General features: G+C 54.0%; 1 protein-coding gene across 1 annotated transcript in view; it reads right to left on the reverse strand.

Annotated features, from left to right (window-relative positions):
- KLF13 (KLF transcription factor 13) overlaps window positions 1-11,225 on the reverse strand; it is a 50,790-nt gene extending 39,565 nt beyond the window's left edge. The window contains exon 1 of the mRNA XM_045395219.3: window positions 10,276-11,225. Coding sequence (XP_045251154.1) covers window positions 10,276-10,852 — 577 coding nt within the window. The 5' untranslated portion in view covers window positions 10,853-11,225. The remainder of the gene's footprint in view (window positions 1-10,275) is intronic.
- Between the last annotated feature and the right edge of the window lie 8,018 nt (window positions 11,226-19,243).

The following is a 19,243-nucleotide window of genomic DNA, read 5'->3' on the forward strand; positions in this document are numbered from 1 at the left end:
AAGGGTAATGTGAGTGAACTTAAGAATGATACAATTTGTCCAAAGCAAACTGCTAAAGTGTACTACCCAGCCCATCATTAGGGAAACTAAATCACAAGCTATAAGTAGCCAAGGCTGTATTTCCTGTAAGACTCTAAAGCCTGACAGTAATTCAGGACAACCACCCACCTGCTCGCCAACACAGCGGCTCTACACCTGTGACAGTAGACACCGAAGGTCTCCTGCTCTGTCAGCCGCAAAGGGGACACAGTGTAAAGTGCTAAAACTAATTTCAACCTTGATAAAACACGGTAGCCTGCAAAGCCCCTCAGGCTTCCCCAGAGAATGTCCTGGCACCTTAGGCCAAGCAGCAAAATACAGCCATGCACCACATAACGACGTTTCAAACAATGACAGTCCACGTGGGATGAGAGGCTGGTCCCATAAGATGATATCCTGTTTTAATTGTACCTTTTCTATACTTAGATACAAAATGCTTACCACTGTGTTACAGTTGCCCCCAGTATTCAGGATAGTACCATGCTGTACAGGCTTGTAGCCTAGAAGCAATAGGCTACACCATACAGCCCAGGTGTGCAGTAGGCTATGCCGTCTAGGTGTGCATAATAAGTACATTCTATGACGTTCACACGAGGACGAAACTGCCTAACGACACATTTCTCAGAACGCACCCCTGTCATTAAGCAACCTATGGCTGTAATTTTAGAAAGGGCCTGCCATGCAAGCAGAAAAAAAGGGCACTCTGGAAAAGATAGTAAAACCTTGGGCATCTTCCCTCTGAACGTACAGCTGCAAGGGGCCAGAGTCCCTGTGGGTCCTCACGTGCTGCTGTGTGAGGCGTCCTCCTGCCACCATCCCTGCTAAGAGACAAAAACGACAACTAGTGGACGAGCACAGCAGAATCCTTCCACATGTAAGGAGGGCGGAGGAAGGAAGTAAGACCCCAGCAATGGGATGGAGGGAATCTGAGTTCCTGCCTGCCCTGCCCCGGGCCACTTAGCATGCCTGGCAGGAAAGGGACATGGGGGCAGATGGCACCCCTATGGATGCCTTCAATGACCAGTAGGCAAACCAGATATGGCCAGTCATGCAGGTGAGGACAATGGGCAGTTAAGTTGGGAGAGCAGATAGGCCAAAATATGCAAAGTAAGACCTAGAGAGCCTGCCAAACCCTCAGACTGTGTGTCACATTTACATATCCCAGATTCAGATGTGTGACAACCATGTCATTAACTCCCATTTATCTGCCCTGGTCCATGACAATGTGTTGGGGTTTGTTGTTGCTGTGATGCCCGGGTGCACCCCAAGGTGCTGACTCCAGCTCCCAGATCCTGGCTTTAAGCAGCACCCCCAGCCAATGGCCCGGGTGAACAGCCTTCACCTTTCTGGTAACCCGAGACCAATGACCTGCTGGACCCATGCCCTCTGCCCCACTCCCAATCGACAAAGGAGTCAGGTTCTGAACTTACATATGCCTTTGCTCTATTTCCAATCTCCTTTCTAACAATTCCTTGCAGACACCCCTATTCATGCTCTGCCATTAACTTTAACTTCCACCAATAGCCCTAAACCAAGTTCCCTTTATTCTTCTTCTTTACAGTGAACATTTAGACAATAAAAGAGTTAAGACAAGTAGAAAGTCTCGGAGAGGCCGGGCGCGGTGGCTCAAGCCTGTAATCCCAGCACTTTGGGAGGCCAAGACGGGCAGATCACGAGGTCGGGAGATCGAGACCATCCTGGCTAACATGGTGAAACCCCATCTCTACTAAAAAATACAAAAAACTAGCCGGGCGAGGTGGCGGGCGCCTGTAGTCCCAGCTACTCGGGAGGCTGAGGCAGGAGAATGGTGTAAACCCGGGAGGCGGAGCTTGCAGTGAGCTGAGATCCGGCCACTGCACTCCAGCCTGGGCGGCAGAGCGAGACTCCGTCTCAAAAAAAAAAAAAGAAAGTCTCGGAGAATATTAGAGGAGGAAATGCTGGCTGTATCACAGGCCCTGCACATACTTAGGTGTGGCCCAAGGACTCTGAGATCTCGCTAACCCATGCATACCTGTTAGATCTCTAGGGAGCACCTGACCACCTCCCACATACCAGGACACTTGGCCTCCCCATCCACAGCTTGGACCCACATATGGAAGCACAAGGCCCCTGCCATCCCCAGTGGCCATAGGCCTTGGGGTCACTGCTCTGTTCACAGGCTCTCCCTACTCCAGGAGGAAGGCAGATGAGTCCTCCAACGAGGCCAGACCAGGAAAGGATGGTAGACCCCCAAGGATTAGCTGCCAGTGCTCCAAAAGGGAGTGAGGAGGCCCCAACCAGGGCCCTGGCCACTCGCCAGGCTGCTTAGGCATCACCTCACCTCCCATGTGTGTCCCGTGGACGCTGGGGTCGGGGGAGAAGTCCCAGGTTCCTCTGAGCCCACATCATCCTCTCCCCACTTCCAAGCTTCCTTCCACCTGGCCTGCGCTCACAGGAGACAGGCACGTGCCACAGCTCCACCTTTAGAAGCTTCTCCTGAGACAGGAGGCCGAGGTAGGCTCTGAGCCACATGCTCTTTGGTGAGCGATTTTTGCTTTGGGCCTTCAATTCATGCAGAGCTCTTTCATGCTGCAGCGTGGGCTCCAGCTTCAAGGAGACAAGCCTGTGCCCTGTGCCTGGGGACCCAGGGTCACCCATCCATGCAGAGTAGGCCACACCCCTGTGGCACCAGCACAAAGACATTTAATCTGAGGCATCAAGCCTCAGTGCTTCTCCAAACAAGTCACCTTGGGACAGACTGGCCAATGGCCACGGAGTGTAGCCAAGTTTCTGGTTAGCAAGTGTTTTTGTGATGAACTTCAAAAACGGAGAACAATAAACAGAATCCTCCCCCTGCCAAACGCTCTCTCTGTCTTGTTTGTCCAGAATGATGTTGGTAAAAACCAGGGAATGGTCAAGGCTGAGTTTCTGGTGCTTGGTGCCATGCTGTGCCCTCCCCCCACCCCACCCCTGCCACCACACACACACACACACACACACACACACACACACACACACAATGCCTAACTGCAAATGGTGATCACAGCCTGGCCCCGCATCAGGAGGGGAACTGAAGCAGTGTGGAGGACACAGGAGCCCGGTCCCTCTGCTGGGTGGGGCAGCGGGGTGCGAAGGCAGAGCCCCTTCACCACAGCCCCAGTTTGAACTGAGCAAACTCCACGTCTCACCCAAAAGCCTGACTCACAAACAGCTGATCCACATTGGCTGGGGGTGAAGACGGACTTAAGATCTAAAACTGAACTAGAAATCAGAGGTTCCACAGAGCCACTATGTTCCAGGTGTGCATGCTCCTCTGTTCAGCAAGCATGAGCAGGGTGCCACGTCCACACACACACACCCATATGTGTTTATACACATGTACGTGGATATGGAGGCATACGTGTGTGTTCACAGCCAAATGGCAGAGCTTTTGGTTGGGTGAGGATTTCTTCTGTGCCCAGTGCCCAATTGATGCCAAGAGTAAAACAAGTTCAAGTCTCCGTCATATTGGCCCAGAAAAGTGTCCAAAGCCTTCTGAACTCAGTATCTCCCACCGCAAGGACTGCACTGGTGGCTGTCTCCATAACCCCATCCCCAGCCACACAGCACAGCGGCTGCTTTTGAATCGCCAAGCTGGAGAGAAGTTTATTCCCATCTCGACCGGAAGTTGACTTCTCAAGAAAATAATCCCATTTGGGGCTTTGAAAAGAAAGAAAAACAGGCTCAGGTGTGTGGACTTAGGATCATTTTTGTTTATTCTTGAAAGCACATAAAGACCAGGACTTTGAGGGTGTCACCCGTCGTAGGCCCTCCCCAGCCCTGGGAGACAGGCTGCCTGTGGCACAGGGCCAGCATTCAGGTAGGCTGACCAGGAACACTCTCACAGCTACCCTTGCGCTGGCTATTCATACCACCTGGAGCCATTTTCATTCAAAGGAAAATCAGGGTGCCCTGCCTGTTTGGGGAAAGGAGCGCCCAGGCCTCCTCCAGTTGGTCCTTTGACTTCAAAAGCCTTCCAAAGCTGAACCCAACCCCCAACATCTGTCCAGTCAAGGAAGTTGGAAGATGGAGTAGAAACCAACCAGCTGGATGGAAGGGGCTCAGCCTGGCCGCCCACCTTAACCATGTATGTGGTCCTGCAGTGGGACAGGCTAATATCCCATGCCCCGCCCCCATGATGCAATGGAAGTGCCCAACATCACCTGTGCCATATTTTGGACCAAAATTTGTTTAAACCAGACCTGATCATGGGAAACAATTGGACCAATCCAGATTGTGAGTTGTTCTACAAGACAACTGGCTTCGGGCCTTCAAATGCCAGTGTAATATAATAAAAGACCAAAAGATGGGAAACTATCCTAAGCTAAGGGAAACTAAATAGGACAACCAAACACAACGTGTGATTGACTGGATCCTGAATCCTATAATGGACATTTTAGGAATCACCAGGGGAACTGAATAGGGACTGTATATCAGATAATACATAATTTAAAGAGAGAGGTGAGATGGAAAAGAGAGAAAAATATAGACAAAAAATTAATTTTTCTTTCTTTAGAAAGAAAAAGGGAAGGAGGAAAGGAGAAAAATGTAGCAAAATACGACCCAATGACCCTATGGGAAGAGTACTGGAGTGTTCACTGTACTACTCCCTCAATCTTTCAGCAGCAGCACAAATCTGTGCGGGAAGCCGTGTACCGGGGACATCCAGGTTTCTACTACCACAGGGCCCTGCTCACCTGCAGTCACCTGAAACACTGATCCAGACAGAAGTGGCAGTAGACACAGTAGGTACACCTACCTCAGGAGCGCCTGCCCAGGCGCAAGCCCCAGCTCCAATCCCTGTTCCACCCTCACTTACTGTGTGACCCTGGGCATGATTCCTAAGGCATCGAAGGCTTAGCTTATTTGAAATTTAGTAATAATAAGAGAGCCTACTTCACAGGGTCCTTGTGAAGATTAGATAGCTTGATGTAAACTAATACAAACAGAACGATGCCTGGCCCCTAGAGCAAACAGTCTGGAAGTCTTAGGATTGTGAGAGCTGAGTGCACCGTTCTAGAAGTTTTTATTTTTAAAACTATTTTAACTGCTTCCTGAAAACACAAACTGAACACACTTCACAGTGCCTTGGTATCTCAAGATCCCTGCTAGAGTGTTATTCATTCCAGGGTCTCTCATGCAGACCTCAGGGACTGCTGCGGAGACACATGTGCCCCTCCACAAATGGCCCCACACTTGTTCCAGTGCTGGCTGACTGCGGGGCTTCTTCATGACCCATTTAAACACACAGACTTACACATGCATATGTTCACAACCTACTGGTTTGTTTCCTCCCCTGCCTTTAGCTGCTATCCATGTATTTCGCCCTTCCCCAGTAACCAATCAGATTAAAACTATGTGTAAAGTGGGAGCCAACAGGACCTAAGGGCAGGAGGCTGTCAGAGCTTGAGAAGTAGGCTTCATGGCACCTATTCAGAAGGATTGTGTTCCAGACATGTGAAGCCCCAGACACAGGCTACCGGTTGAATGAACTGCCTCCTATCAGTTGGCTCAGGCAGCACACCCTCCAGCCCGCTTTCAGCGGAGTGGGGAGCGGGGGCAGACACAGCACCACACCAGCCCCCACCCAACTGCTCCGGGGCTGAGAGCCCACCACACACTCTCCATCCAATCTCTGTAAAACCAGAACTGAAGATGGCCAGGAGAGCCAGCCACCAGGCGTGCGGGAGTGACAGTGGTTTTGCTGACACTGTTTTAAATGTTCTCAATGTTCTCACACACAAAAAAGGAGAACTGGGAGAAGTAAACATTTTCAAGAAGGTGGAGTGGTGACACAATAGGTCTCTCCCTCAGGGGAGGGGGGACCAACAACTGCGGTCTACTTCCTTTAAAAACATAACATAGTAACTCCACAACAAATTTCACCAACACTTATCAACCCTGTTAACACCACCACTAGGTCTCAATCCTACAGAAATGCCAGCTCCCCTGCACCAAGACACACACACATCAGAGTCCACTGAAACACAACTAGTAATAGCGAAAAACAAAAAAGGCAATGTAGCTGTCCTGTCCATAAGCGAAGGGTAAATAAGTTACAATACAGCCATATAACCACATCTTGGAATACCACGTGGCTGGGAAAAAGAATGAAGATGCCTCATTTAAGCACACACACCGAACAAAATGCCATCAGTGGGATGTTTGCTAGGATCCTATTTATGCATGTTTCAAAATGTCTATGTGGATATACATGTATGCATACGTGCAAATCCATCTAGAAGGTCTGTAAAGAAAACCACCAATGTGGGGTAACAGTGGTTTGGGGGTGGTGCAGGCTGGCACCTCCCATGCTGCATACACTTCTGCATTGTTTCAGGAGTTTCACAACTAGGGCCACTGGTAGCCTGGGACTGCGAATGTGTGAGAGGGAGGGGTGGAAGTGCTGAGCCCCTGGCCTGTGTGTGTCTCTGAACAAGGCACGGGCCACCAACAAGCCCGGCTTTACCCTGAGTAAAGGAGATCCCACCCAGATGTCCTCTGCTCTGCTTTCCGAGGCAGCATTAGGGAGCATCTGCAGGGTGCTCAGGGAACAGTGTGCTTGCAAACAAGCCTCTAAAGCCAGAGTGTGCCTTGGGGGAGGGGTCGCGATAATCGGTCAGGATCAAATCCCCGCTTCAGTGGGTAAAGATAAACTTCAGGTTAACCCCACCCAAATTATCACAGGAAATGGCTGACAGAATGTGATCTTGCTCTACTTCCCTCCTCCACCCCAAACAGGGCCAGGGGACCACAAACATGCTTCGGGTTCTGCAGGAGGGAAGGCTGTGTACGCCACTATGCTCACCTTTCCGTGGAACCCCCAGAACCCAGACAGGGCCCAGCATGCAGAGATGTTTTGGCTCCAGCGCTGGAGGGAAAACAGGGCACAGAGCAGTTTTGAAAACAATTATTTTTGGGAACAAATAGGTAGATATGTATTCAGGGTTTCTCTGCCAAGAGAGACCAAGTGGCCATTCTGCTGGGAGCCTGCCAAGTCTCCCCATTCAGGACAACACGCAGGACCTCTCCAGAGGCAGGATCTGGGGAACCAGTCTGCCCTCAAGGGGGCCCCAGCCTGACCTATCCGAAGGTAAGTCCTTGAATTTCTGCATCAAAGCACCTCAGGCTCCAAGAAAATCTGCTCCTGGTCTTGCTGCTCCCCTATGCCCCTTTTAGCAAACTTTCCAGATCTGGCCTGGGAAGTTCTAACTGGCCAAATAACAAAGTAGCACGAGCTGCAAAGATGCTTCTCTAGGTTTGGTGTTATGCATTCGTTATAACATCAACAATTACCTAGATGTGACAGAGACCAATGTGTCCACAGAATAACTCCTGGGAGAGTGGGACTGGGAGACCACACTGCTACACAGCTAACCAGGACAGAAAGCTCTCAGCATGCAACTGTTCAGAGAGTGGGGGTGGAAAATCAGAGCAGAGCCGCGGCCAAGGGACCACAAGTGCCTCCAGAGTCAAGGCTCACCCTTGCATTTCCCAAAAGGTCTTCACATACTTGACCTCATTTCCCTGAAGACTTTGCAGGTGGTCAGGGCAGACATCACCAACTTGCAGGGAGATCTGGGAACCGGTCCCTGGTCACAGAGGAAAAGCACAGAGCAGCTGGCTACCTTCCTGGTTTTGATATTCACCCTCTGCCATGAAATTACTGTGGATCCTGGAGATGCAGGAAGCGGCGGGGGCACCTTCCCACACCTAATGGAGCACAGGGTTCGGCATGACCTCCGTCACTGACTGCAGAGACCCCACAATGCTGCTAGAGGCCCACAAACCACAGACACCTCAGAGCCCATGGCTGCAGCAAAGCTATCCCCTCGTGGCCTGCCTTCTCAGTCATCCCTGAGGGCTGCCTGGGTTTCTTCCTTCTGCAAGACGCTCCTCTTCTCCTTGGAGGAACACCAGTTACTTACGCTCTGCCCATCTGGGCAGGAACTGGAAATGGGCTTCCCAGGGGTGCCCTCCGCCAGATGCTGAACCACACTCCCTCCAGAGGCAGGTTTCTGGGCAGTGCAACCCTCATAATGGGTCACCTGGGGTACCGGTAACATGCATTCCCAGCTGCAGGCTAGAACGGGTCGGCATCAGGGGCCTGAAAGTCTGCATTCTTCCCAACTCCCCGCCACCCCGCTGCCGGAGCCCTGTGCACTCCCGACATGGAGGCCGGTTTCCACCCTGGAGGTAGCACTTCTGATGTCTGCACACCCGAAGGGTGGAACAGTTTCTCTGCTTCAAGAATGGACACTAGCACACTGCAAACGCTCAAAGGGTTGGTTCTATTCTCTTTTGCCTGCCTTCGGTTTCCAGGCGCTCCGAGGAAACTGGCCCCACCTACGGCGGGAGGCCCGAGTCTCCAGAGCCCCTGCACCAATATTCTAGTCAAGGGGCTCGCGCGGGGCCAGAGCCTGAAGCCGGAGGTGAACCCACCAGGAAGACATCCCAGGGCCGAGGCCCTGACGAGCCGGCCCCGCCCACCACGGCGAGCCCCTCCCCTCGGCCACCCCCCTCCTCAATTCCCAGCTACCAGTGCTGCCGAGTGGCAGACCACCCTGACAGGGGCTGTAGAAAAATTTCCCAAACATTAAGTATCCCGCTCAACACGCGCATCTTCCCCCAAAGCGGATCTCAACCCCAGCCACGCCCCAAGCGCTGCCCCGACCCGATACTCAGGGTCCACCTGGAGCCGAGCCCAGCCTAGCCCTGCCTGGCCCCTCCCCCAGGGCCACACCCACCCTGCAGCCGCGTCCCGAGCTGAACTCTGAGTCCATACTGATCCCCACCCCCAACCTGAGCCCCCATACCCTTAACTGACCCCGAATGCCTAGAAATGGCCCTGCTCTCACTCTCTAGCCCATCACTTGCCACGCGGTTTGGGGCGGCCACAACAGCCTCCGGAGTGAAAGTTAGTCCGAAATTCGAATGCCTCACCTGCAGACCTCGGGCCCTTTCAGTTCCAAATGTACCGGAAAAAAGGGGGCCTTCAGCTCTACGGTCTCCAAGGCTGCAGGTTCTTTTAATGCCTTTTAATCACTACGTGAACTATTTTACAAATGAGACACTACCACCCTTGGTCACAAGGCAACAATATTCAGTACATGGGTTTTGAGCCTGCCCCCCGAAGAGGTGAGTGTCACAGAAGAACTCACGTGAGCTCAGGGGAAGCATATAAATTTTCACACAAAAATGGGGGAGGACTGCCGTCCATTAACACGTTTTCATCTTTGTGTTAAAAACGAAACAAAAAGGGGGGGAGGGAACCGCCACAGATGAATCAACTACAAAGTATCGGGCCGCGCGTGGGAACTGCTGCCGCTGGGCTGGCGGGGGCGGGCGGTGATCCCCAGGCTGGAGGCTCAGCGCCCGCCCTGGCGCAGGTGCCGCCCGCCGCGCACCGGCCCAGGGCAGGTGAGAGGTGGGCAGGCGAGAGGTCAGCACGGAGGACAGGCAGCAGCCAGGGCATTCCTTTCCGGAGAGAGCTGCGAGGCCGAAGAGCCCTAGGGCCGGGCGCGCCCCCGCCGGCCGACTGGGCGGGGGTTCCCACAAAGAGCCGCAGGCGGGGAGCGGGAGCCGGGACCGCCCCCCGCATCGCCCAGCGCCGCCGCTGACTCTGGTTACGACAAATTAAACCTTAGAGCGCTGGAAAAATTACAGGAAGAAGAGAGCGGAGAATGTGCCGAGTGGCGAAGGAAGCCTTGTCCCTACGTGAACTTCGCCCGCCGCGCGCCAGGGCCGGCCCCTCCCCTCCTGAGCGCGCGCCCGGGCGGCGGGGGAGGAGACTAGGAGGGACCCCGGAGAGCGTCCCCTGCCCCCGCTACCGGGCGCCCCACCGTCACGAGTGCCGCCTGCGGTCCACACCCAGGCTGTCCGCACCTGCCCACACCGCCCCCCGGCCGGGCGGGGTCCCCGCCCCCGACCCAGATGACTACATCCGCCCCCGCGGCCCCACCCGAGCGTGCCCGGGGAGGGGGCGTGCCCGGCGGGGGCGCGGTCGCCTGGCGGGCGCCGGCTCCAAGAGCCAGGACCCGCCTCGCACGGCGCGCGGGGCCAGCAGCGGGTTGGAGCGGCGGGGGAAGGGGCGAAGCCCCGGGCGTCCCGGCCCGCCCGGCCCCTACCTCGCGCCCCGCCGGCGGCTCCGGGGGCGTGGTCGGGCAGCTCGCACTGACCCCGACCGAGCAATCCGGGCGCCCGCGCCGCCCCACTGACCTGTGTGAGTTCTCAGGTGCGCCTTGAGGTGCGAGGATTTCCCGTAAACTTTCTCGCAGCCCGCGTAGTGGCACTTGTGCTTCCTCTGCGGGGACTCGAGGTCGGCGCGACTTCGGCCCCGCCGGCCCCTTTGTCTGAGGCCGGGCTCGCCGCTCCCCGCGGGTCCCGGCTCCCGCTCGGGTTCCAGCCCCGCCTCGGGCTCCGGCTCGCTCCACGCCGGGCTGGGGGGCGCGGCCGCCGCGCCTTCGCCGCCGGGGGAGGCGGGCTCGGGGGCGGGCGGCGGCAGGCGGCAGGGGGTCCTCGCCTTCCGGGCCGCGGCGCCCTCCCTGCGCTCCGCCGGGACGGGCGCCGGTGCTTGCTGGTTGAGGTCCGCTAGGATCCGCGCCACCACGAAGAGCGAGGCGCTGTCCTTACCGTCGCGGCGCTCCTCGACGCGGGGCAGCGTGGGGGTGGCGGCCGCGGCCGCGCCCTCGGGCCGGGACTCCGGCCCCTCACGCGGCCCGTGCACGACCGCGCGGCTCGACATGGACACGAGGCACTCGGCGGCGAAGTGGTCCACATAGGCGGCGGCTGCCATGCTGCGGGCTGGGGCCGGCGGCGGTGCTCTTGCTGCGAGGCGTCAGCCGCGCATCCGCACCCACGGCCTCGGGAGAGCGGGCGGGGGGCGGGGGCGCGGCGCGCCCTCTCCTCGGGCTGGGCTGGGCTGGGCGCGCAGCCGCCTCTGCCGTCACCCGCGCGGCTCCGCGTCTGCGAGGCGCCGGCCCGGCCGGGCACCGAAGAGCGAGCGCATGGGGGGCGCGGACGACTGGGGTCCCCGCGCGGCGTCAGGGGCGGCCGCTTCTAAGGATGCCGAGCGGCGACGTTAGGGACCACCACGCCAAGTCGCGGCCGCAGTTTCGCCGCGCATTGTGGCAGGCGGGACAGCTGCCGAGCGCGCCGCGGCTCGGTGTGGGCGGCCCGGCCCCGGGGGTGGGCGGGGCCGGGGCCACATCTGGACCCGACGTCAGCCCCCAGCCACATCCTGGCGGCGCAGGTTACAGGCGGCGGCGGCCGCGGGGAGTTGCGCGCGCGGAGGGGGCGGGGAGCCCAGAGCGCGCACCGGAGGAACGGAGGGGTCGCGTGCCCGCGCCTGGGGAAGGGGGCGTGACCGATTGCCAGGACGGACGCCATTGGTCCGTGAGTGCACGGCCAGGCCAATCCGGGCCGTTAGAGGGGCGTGCCCGGTCCCGGGGCCTGCGCGCGCCAGTGGGCGTGTCCCCTGGGCCGGTAGGAGGAGGGGCGGAAACTGGAGCGGGGCGCGCTGACGCATGACGTCTGGGGGTGGTGGGCCTGGTAGTCGCGGCGCGGAGCTGCTGCCCGTACCCCCCGCGGTGGGGACACAGCGGGCACTTCCCTGCCGGAGCTTTTGTGTGGTGGCCAGCCTTCGCCCCCGGCGTGGAGCGGAGTGCTTTCTGGAGGGCGCCATTTGTTCCTCCCGCGATGGGCGCCGGCCGGGAGGCGTGTCTGCTCGGCCGGGCGCGGGGCTGCCTGGGGGCGGAAAGCACTCGCGCCGCGCCCTCAGCCGCCAGTTTGCCGGGTGGCCGCGCCTAGAGCCTTAGGCCGCTCGCCCGCTCCACGCCCTTGCCCTGCAGAGCTCCGGGAGTCCGGGCGGGGCAGTTCCTGCGGGAGGGACAGACTCCTCGGGCTCGTTCCTGGCGGCCGGGGTCCGGTGTGCGGCCGCGCTACCCTTGAGCTCGGGTCAGCCCGAACAGGTCTGGCCTCGGCTGGCGGTGAGCCTGGCAGCCCGGGTGGCGCGCCCACCGCGGCCTGTGCCTCCAGAAGCGAACTACGTGCCAGGGCGGCCGGCGCCGCTGCTGAGGGAACGCGGGGCCCCTTCCTCCCCCTCCCGCCTCAGGCCCGCTGCCAACTCTTCTAGGCTGCCCCTCTCCCACCGCGGTCGGGGGTGCTTCAAAAGCCACCAACTGCGAGGACCCCGCCCACCGCGCCCCACCCGCCCGCTGTCTGGGCCTCCCGGAGGAAATGCTCGGCTGCGTCCTGCCCGCGCCTCCCGGCCCGGGCCTGGCCAACTTGCCCTTGACTCTCACCGGTAACCCCTACTCCAGCCCGCGGCCCCAGCCATTCTCCAGGCCTGGGCTGTCCTCGGAGACGCCGGTGAATAACTTCCCACCGCCTCGGAACCGGGCTCAGCAAACCGCCTACTGCCTCTCCCCGGTGCATTGTGCTTAATGGACATTGGAAGGAGTCCGCCACCCTTGCTGTGTTCTGAGAGGAGCCTGGAGAATGAAGGAGCCCGGGCACTCACCCTCAGTGGACCCCAGCAGTGGGAGGGGGGTGTCATTCTTCTCTCAGAATTAAGGTTAATAGCGGAGTTCAGGTTCTCACCAAATTGATTTGGGGTTGGGGCCCAGTAAGACTGCTTTTCAGGTAACCGACGGGGGACCGAAACAGCCATTCCGGGTTGCGTGTTATGGTGAACAGCAAATTGCATGGATGTTTGAGCACCCTCAGTATCTGTAACTAAAACCCAAAAATGCCGTCTCGCTGATTGAGTTGCTCCCCTCTGGGCTGACTATAAAGGTGCTGGGCTGGGTCTGGTTCCTCTAGGAGGGTCTGTGCTTGGCAGAAAGTAATCATGTTTCTTCTAGGCAGATTGTGTTGATGACATTTAAGAGACGTGTGTCCTGACCAACTAATGATTCGGAATGTTCCTCCATTCCCACCACATGTCACAGTCAGTCACTTCTTAAGGAAGGAGTGGTCCTACACCAGCTTATCAGCCACCCATACCCTCCTGGCCGCTTTCCAGCCAGCAGAATTCTCCCCAATCTTCAAGGTGCCACGTCTCTCCACGGGTCACCCCAGCCAGCATACACAGTGGTAGGCCTCCTAGAGTGTGCACTATTCTAGGTATTGGGCTACTACAGCCATGAACAAAACAGGCCTGCCCTGGGTGAGGGGATGCCCTGCATGGCCAAGGGTCCTCGGCACTGATGCACCCCCTCCAAGAGTTTCCCAAGAATGTGGATGCCAAAGAATTTTGACTGTATTCTGTGGCATTCTGGATAGAAAGCTGAGCCCCCTGGCCGGTTTCTCAAAAATCCACTCAAGCGTTTGATGATTGTCGTGGTGTTCACTGACTTTATCCCAAACCTACATGGAAGCGTCTTCCGCACAGACACAGCTCTTCCCCAGAGAAAATCTCTTAGCTAAGAGTCCATGTTTTCGTTGCTAAGTAAAATTTTGACAGAGATGGCCTATGTATATGTGAGGGCTGGGCTGCCTCATTTCAAATGGAAGCAACAGAAAAGCAGAGCAGCTGTGTCTGGGGAGTATAGAGACTAAAGGCTGAAAGGGTGGTTGAGTTTCTGGGTAAAGTTGGTGGATGGTTAGTATGTGTTGACTTTAACTTCCTTCTGGAGCATTTGTTAGAAGGCAGAAATCCACAAAGACAGGGAGAACAAGAGAGGAAGTAACAGCAACACAGTTTTTGAAGCTAAAATACTTAGCAGATTCAAGAAAATGAAACCCTGAGATAGTAGCTAGGAAGGAAAGCTAAGAATATACTCCATGGAATCCCCCAGAAGGTTCACTAATGGGTGGCACTATGTCCCTTTGAATGTGAGAGTAAACCGGGGTGAAAGTAAGGTTGGCAGAACGTCTGCTTGAGGAACACTCAGATGCCCATATGTGCACCCCAATTTCATGCAGCCTGATAAGTGCCCCTTCCTTGTTCTGACAAAAGGCTGGATATTTATGACCTGAAAAAAGTAAAAGGCAGCGTCTGGGGTGGGTGGACACCAGGCACAATTAAGGACAGAGGTACGGTAATAGGATCAGGCGATTAAATGCACACATGGATACTGGATGCTGAGACCCACAAGCCCCCTTCTGGGATTTCAGAATGCAAGCAGCCAGGAGACTAGAAGGGTCTTTCCTAGGGGAGCCAACCATGCCAAGGGGAAACACCCAGACATTCTGACATTTGTGGCTGCCCAACTACCCTATAGGGAAGGCCACAGTTAACACCGCCACTCATGTGCACAGAAGTTCTTGTCAGTCTCTCAGTCCCTCCCGGGCAAAATACAAGCAGGCAGCCAGAGCTGACCGGCATCCCAGGAAACCCTGTGTCATGAAATACAAAGTTAGGATACAGTTTTAAAACAAGTTGGAAGAAACAGTCCATGCAGAAGGAAGTAAACATCAACAAAACCATCAATAATGTCATTAAATTTTAAAAGACATACAACCTGTGAAGGGAGAACATATATACAGAAACATTCACGGGAAGAAAAGTGTTCTTGAGATGTTTGCAAGGTAGCAGAAATGTAATAGTGAAAAAGCTCCCTGAAAGTAGAACCGAAATAAAAAAAAAAAAAAAAAGGAAAATAGAGAAAAGCTAAATGAGTGGACCAACCAAAAAAAGTCATTGATCAACGAATAGGGACCCCAACAGGTGATCAGGGAAAGCACAAGAGAGAAAATCATCAATGAATTATTAATTCAAGAGAGGTCTTCACGGACATAAGCTGAAAGGAAGAGAGCCCTACACAGTGGGAAAAAATAGCTCTACGCCAAGACATATCATTGGCGAGTTTCAGAATGCAGGGAACAAAAGTGTCCTGACAGTAAAACAAGTCACATACGAATAGTCGGGTCAGAATGACCGTGGGCCTCTCCACAACAACCCGTTGAAGTTAGAAGGAAAGGAACAAAGCCGTGGGAAATAAATGAAAAGGAAAATTATTTTCCAACCTTCACCCAGCCAAACTATAAACGAAGTATTTTCATATGCATGCGATTTCAAAAAATTTATCTCCCATGCATCCTTTCTCATAGTAGGAAGCCACCAGAGATTATACTTCATCAAAACAAAGATGTAAACCAAGAAAGTGGGAGACATGTGATCCGGAAAGCAGGGAAGTCACTGCAGGATGGAAGGGAAAGGAAGTCCCAGGTGATAGCTGCCTAGCCAGGTGCAGAGGGTCAGCAGCCCAGGCTGGAGCAGATTGGCAGCTCCAGGAACAGTTTCAAGAGATGAGATGAACAGAGTCCCTGTATCAGTCAGGAGAGGCTGGGCCACACTGCAAAGCTCAAAGGTTTATTTCTGGCCATGCTGCGCGTCCATTAGGGAGGCACTTGGGGACAGCAGGTTGATGGAGCAGCCTCTGTATAGAATGTGCTGGTTGCCACACAGAAGACAAGGGATAGCATGGACCCAAGGTTGTTAGCTATCCCTTCTTTCCCATACACGAAATACATTTTACCCCTCCCCAGGTAGGCCTGACCCATCTCACATGCCTGTTTAGTCTGGGTCTAGAGGCCAGAGACAGGATAACAGGAATTTGAGGTGAGGGACATTCTGTGGCAGCCAGTTCAAAGCCCAGGACCCCCGTGAGAGGAACAGTGGTTTCTTCATGTGGCTCATGTGGTTCCTCTTGGTCTGGAGACCTATGATATAAAGATGAATTGTCTGGGCCCCTGCTGCTCATATGCACACCCAATGCTGGAAGTGCAAAGAGATAGAATAACACAACAAACAGCCTAATTCAGAAAAGGGAGGAGAGGGAGACATGCAGTAGACAGTATCCGTAGCAATCGTGAAACCCTGCTGGGCAGATATGGCCCCTGCCCTAAAGTGACACTACTCCTTGAATAGCCTCAAATGTGCTTGCTGTGGAGTTTGGGGATGGGGCAACCAGGGGCTTTGCTCTACCCTCGGGAAGTTTTTCCTTTTGCAGTTATCCTCCCTGGCTGCACATGAAGTGGATATTGGGGAAATATGTCCTTTTGCTTTTGCGGGCTGAGCAGTTTTCTCAGCCCATTTTCTGCCTGTAAAAGGTTGGAGACCAAGAGTTATTTTAAGTTCCAGCCACAGGTTGTATTACTCCTAATTTTGGGCACTGCTAGTTTCTTGAAAATGTAGTTAACATCTTACCTAGTCTCTTTGCTTCCACTTGGTTTCATTGTCAGTATCCACTCACAGTACTTTTCAAGACATGCCTCTCTCTCAACTTGATTGCAGATCCTCTGAGCCTCTCAGTCTTTGATGGGAGAGTAACACCCTTAGTCTCTTTTCCCTGAACCTTTTAAGTTATCCAGTGTGACAATTTACCAAATATTATGCCATTGAATACATGGATGGCCATGCTTCCAGCCTTCAGATTCCATTTTCCCACTGTCTGCTTGATCAGCCACATATCTTGGTTTCTGTTGCAGCAGTGCCCCATTCCTGGTTACTATTCTCTGGATCAGTCAGGATCAGCTAAGTTATGTTACAGTAACAAATAGTTCCTGAAGCTCAGTGGCTTAAAATAGCAAAAGCCTAATTCTCAGTACATTGAGGGTTGGATGGGGACTTTGCTCTCTGTCACTATCATCCTCACCCCACCACTCAGATCAACAAAGCAGCCACTCTCTGACAGTCACCATGGCAGAGGAAAAAGGGACTTTCTGTAAGGTCTTGCATTGGCCCAGAAGTGACACACATCATTTCTGCTCGTAACTGGTCACATGGACCGTCTACTAAAGACTGAATGTTTGTGTTTCTCCAGGATTCATATGTTGAAATCCTAATCCCAATGTAACGATAGTTGGAGGAGAGATCTTTGAGAGGTAATTAGGTCGTGAGAGCAGAGCCCTCATGAGTGGAATTAGTGTCCTTAGAAAAGAGACCCCAGGCAGGGCACAGTGGCTCTCGCCTATAATACCAGCAACTTTGGGATGCCGAGGCAGGTGGATGACTTGAGGTCAGGAGTTCGAGACTAGCCTGGCCAACATGGTGAAACCCCATCTCTACTGAAAAAAGTACAAAAATTAGCCAGACTTGGTGGTGCACACCTGTAATCCCAGCTACTTGGGAGGCTGAGGCAGGAGAATCGCTTGGACCTAGGAGGCAGAGGTTGCAGTTAGCTGAGATTGTTCCACTGCACTCCAGCCTAGGTGAGCAAGACTGTCTGTAAATAAATAAATAAATAAATAAATAAAAGAGACCCTGGAGTACTCCCTGGCCCTTCCACCATGTGAGGTTATAGTAAGGAGATGGCCTTCTATGAACCAGAAAGCAGGGCTTTACCAGACACCGGATCTGCCAGCTCCTTGTTCTTGGACTTTCCGGCCTCCAGAACTGTGAGATATAAATTTTTGTTGTTCATAAGCCTCCCAGTTTGTGGTGATTTTGTAATAGCAGCCTGAACAGACTAAGACACCATCTTGTTCACAGGGAGCCAGGAGTAGACCCATGATGTCCCCAGAAGGCAAGGAACTGAGCTATTCAGGGACACATCAAGAGTTTCTCCAATACCCAATCTGACTTGAGAAGACTGAGAAAACTGGTGAGGGGTTTGGGATTGAAATAATAAGTAGATAGAAAACTAAATGAAGAGAAAAGACAATAAAGAGCTCCAAAGAAAAGAAAAGGAAAGTCAGTTATAGTTGACTACTTGGCACAGTTGCAAATAGTGTTTTCGTGATGGTAATAATGAATACTGAACACTGATCTAATAAGCTTTTCTGCATGGATCTGGTAGGGGAATGGGGCACTCAGGTGTACACAGGGCAGAGGGGTGGGAGGGAAGTCCCTATCTACATACATAATGGGAAGTCAACAGACACGGCTCCAAACTGAAAAACCGAGAAGCAGCGATGCAATCGTGCTGTGGTTGGCAGAATTCTAAGATGGCCCCAGCATCCTGCCTGTGGTCTGTGCTCACCTTCTTTCTCCCAGTTAGTCAAACACTCGGTGTTTCTGTGAGGGGTTTTGCAGATGTGATCAAGGTCCCAAATCAGTTGACTGGAAGATAGGGAGACAGTATCTGGGTGGGCCTGTGATAATCCCATGAGCCCTTTCAATCTGGGTCAAAGGTCAGAGACAGGGAGCTCAGAGAGAGTAGAAGCATGACAGTGATTTGAAGTGAGGAAGAGTCTATTGCTGGCTTTAAAGACAAAGGGGCCACATGGCAAGGAACTCCGGCAGCCTCTGGTAGTTGACACTGGCTCCCGGATGGCAGTCAACTGAAATGGAGACCTCCTACCATATGGAGCTTGCACAAGGACCCAAGCTGCAGAGAACACAGCCTGGGCAATACCTTGATTTTAGCTTCGTGAGACCCTGAGCAGAAAACCCAGCCGCACCACGCCCAGGCTTCTGATCACAGAACCTCGAGATACTAAACCATTGCTGTCTCCAGTCACTAAGCTTGTGCTGTTCTGTTAGGCAGCAGTGGAAAACGAATACCCATGCTGTTTGAGTCATGGAAATAATTAGGTAAAAGAGGAAAAAGAGATCATTTCTGGGGAGGGAAAGTGGAGGAAAGGAGGGAAGGACTGCTGTGTTTCCTAACAAACCTCGTAGAACTATCTGACTCTTCAAGTGATGTGCATGTTTAACTTAGAGGTAAGGAAAAACAAAAATCAAAAGATGGGATCAGAGAGCACTAGCTGCCCAGTGAAATCTCTCCTCTCTTTCCACAGTTGCAACTCAGTTCATTTCCCAGACCCTTTTTTTAATTTTTATTTTTTTTTTCAGACGGAGCCTCGCTCTGTTGCTCAGGCTGGAGTACTGTGGCACAATTTCTGCTCACTGCAGCCTTTGCCTCCTGGGTTCAAGTGATTCTCCTGCCTCAGCTTCCTGAGTAGCTAGGATTACAGGTGCCTACCACCACGCCCAGCTAATTTTTGTATTTTTAGGAGAGATGGGATTTCACCATGTTAGCCAGGTGATCCGGCCTAGGCCTCCCAAAGTGCTGGGATTACAGCCGTGAGCCACAGCACCTGGCCTTCCCAGACACCTTGTAGTTAGGTGTGACCAGGTGACTAATTCTCAACATGGGAGTATGGGTGGAGGGGCTGCCTGTCACCTCTGCACTGGGGCTTTTAAGAGAGCAGGTCTCCATGCTGCAGCTTCCCTTCCCTGCCTGCCATCTACATGCTTATGGCAACAAAGCTCTAGGGGATGATGGAGCCACCAAAT

The sequence above is a fragment of the Macaca fascicularis genome, chromosome 7, assembly GCF_037993035.2.
Source record: "Macaca fascicularis isolate 582-1 chromosome 7, T2T-MFA8v1.1".
In the NCBI taxonomy this organism is placed as follows: domain Eukaryota; kingdom Metazoa; phylum Chordata; class Mammalia; order Primates; family Cercopithecidae; genus Macaca; species Macaca fascicularis.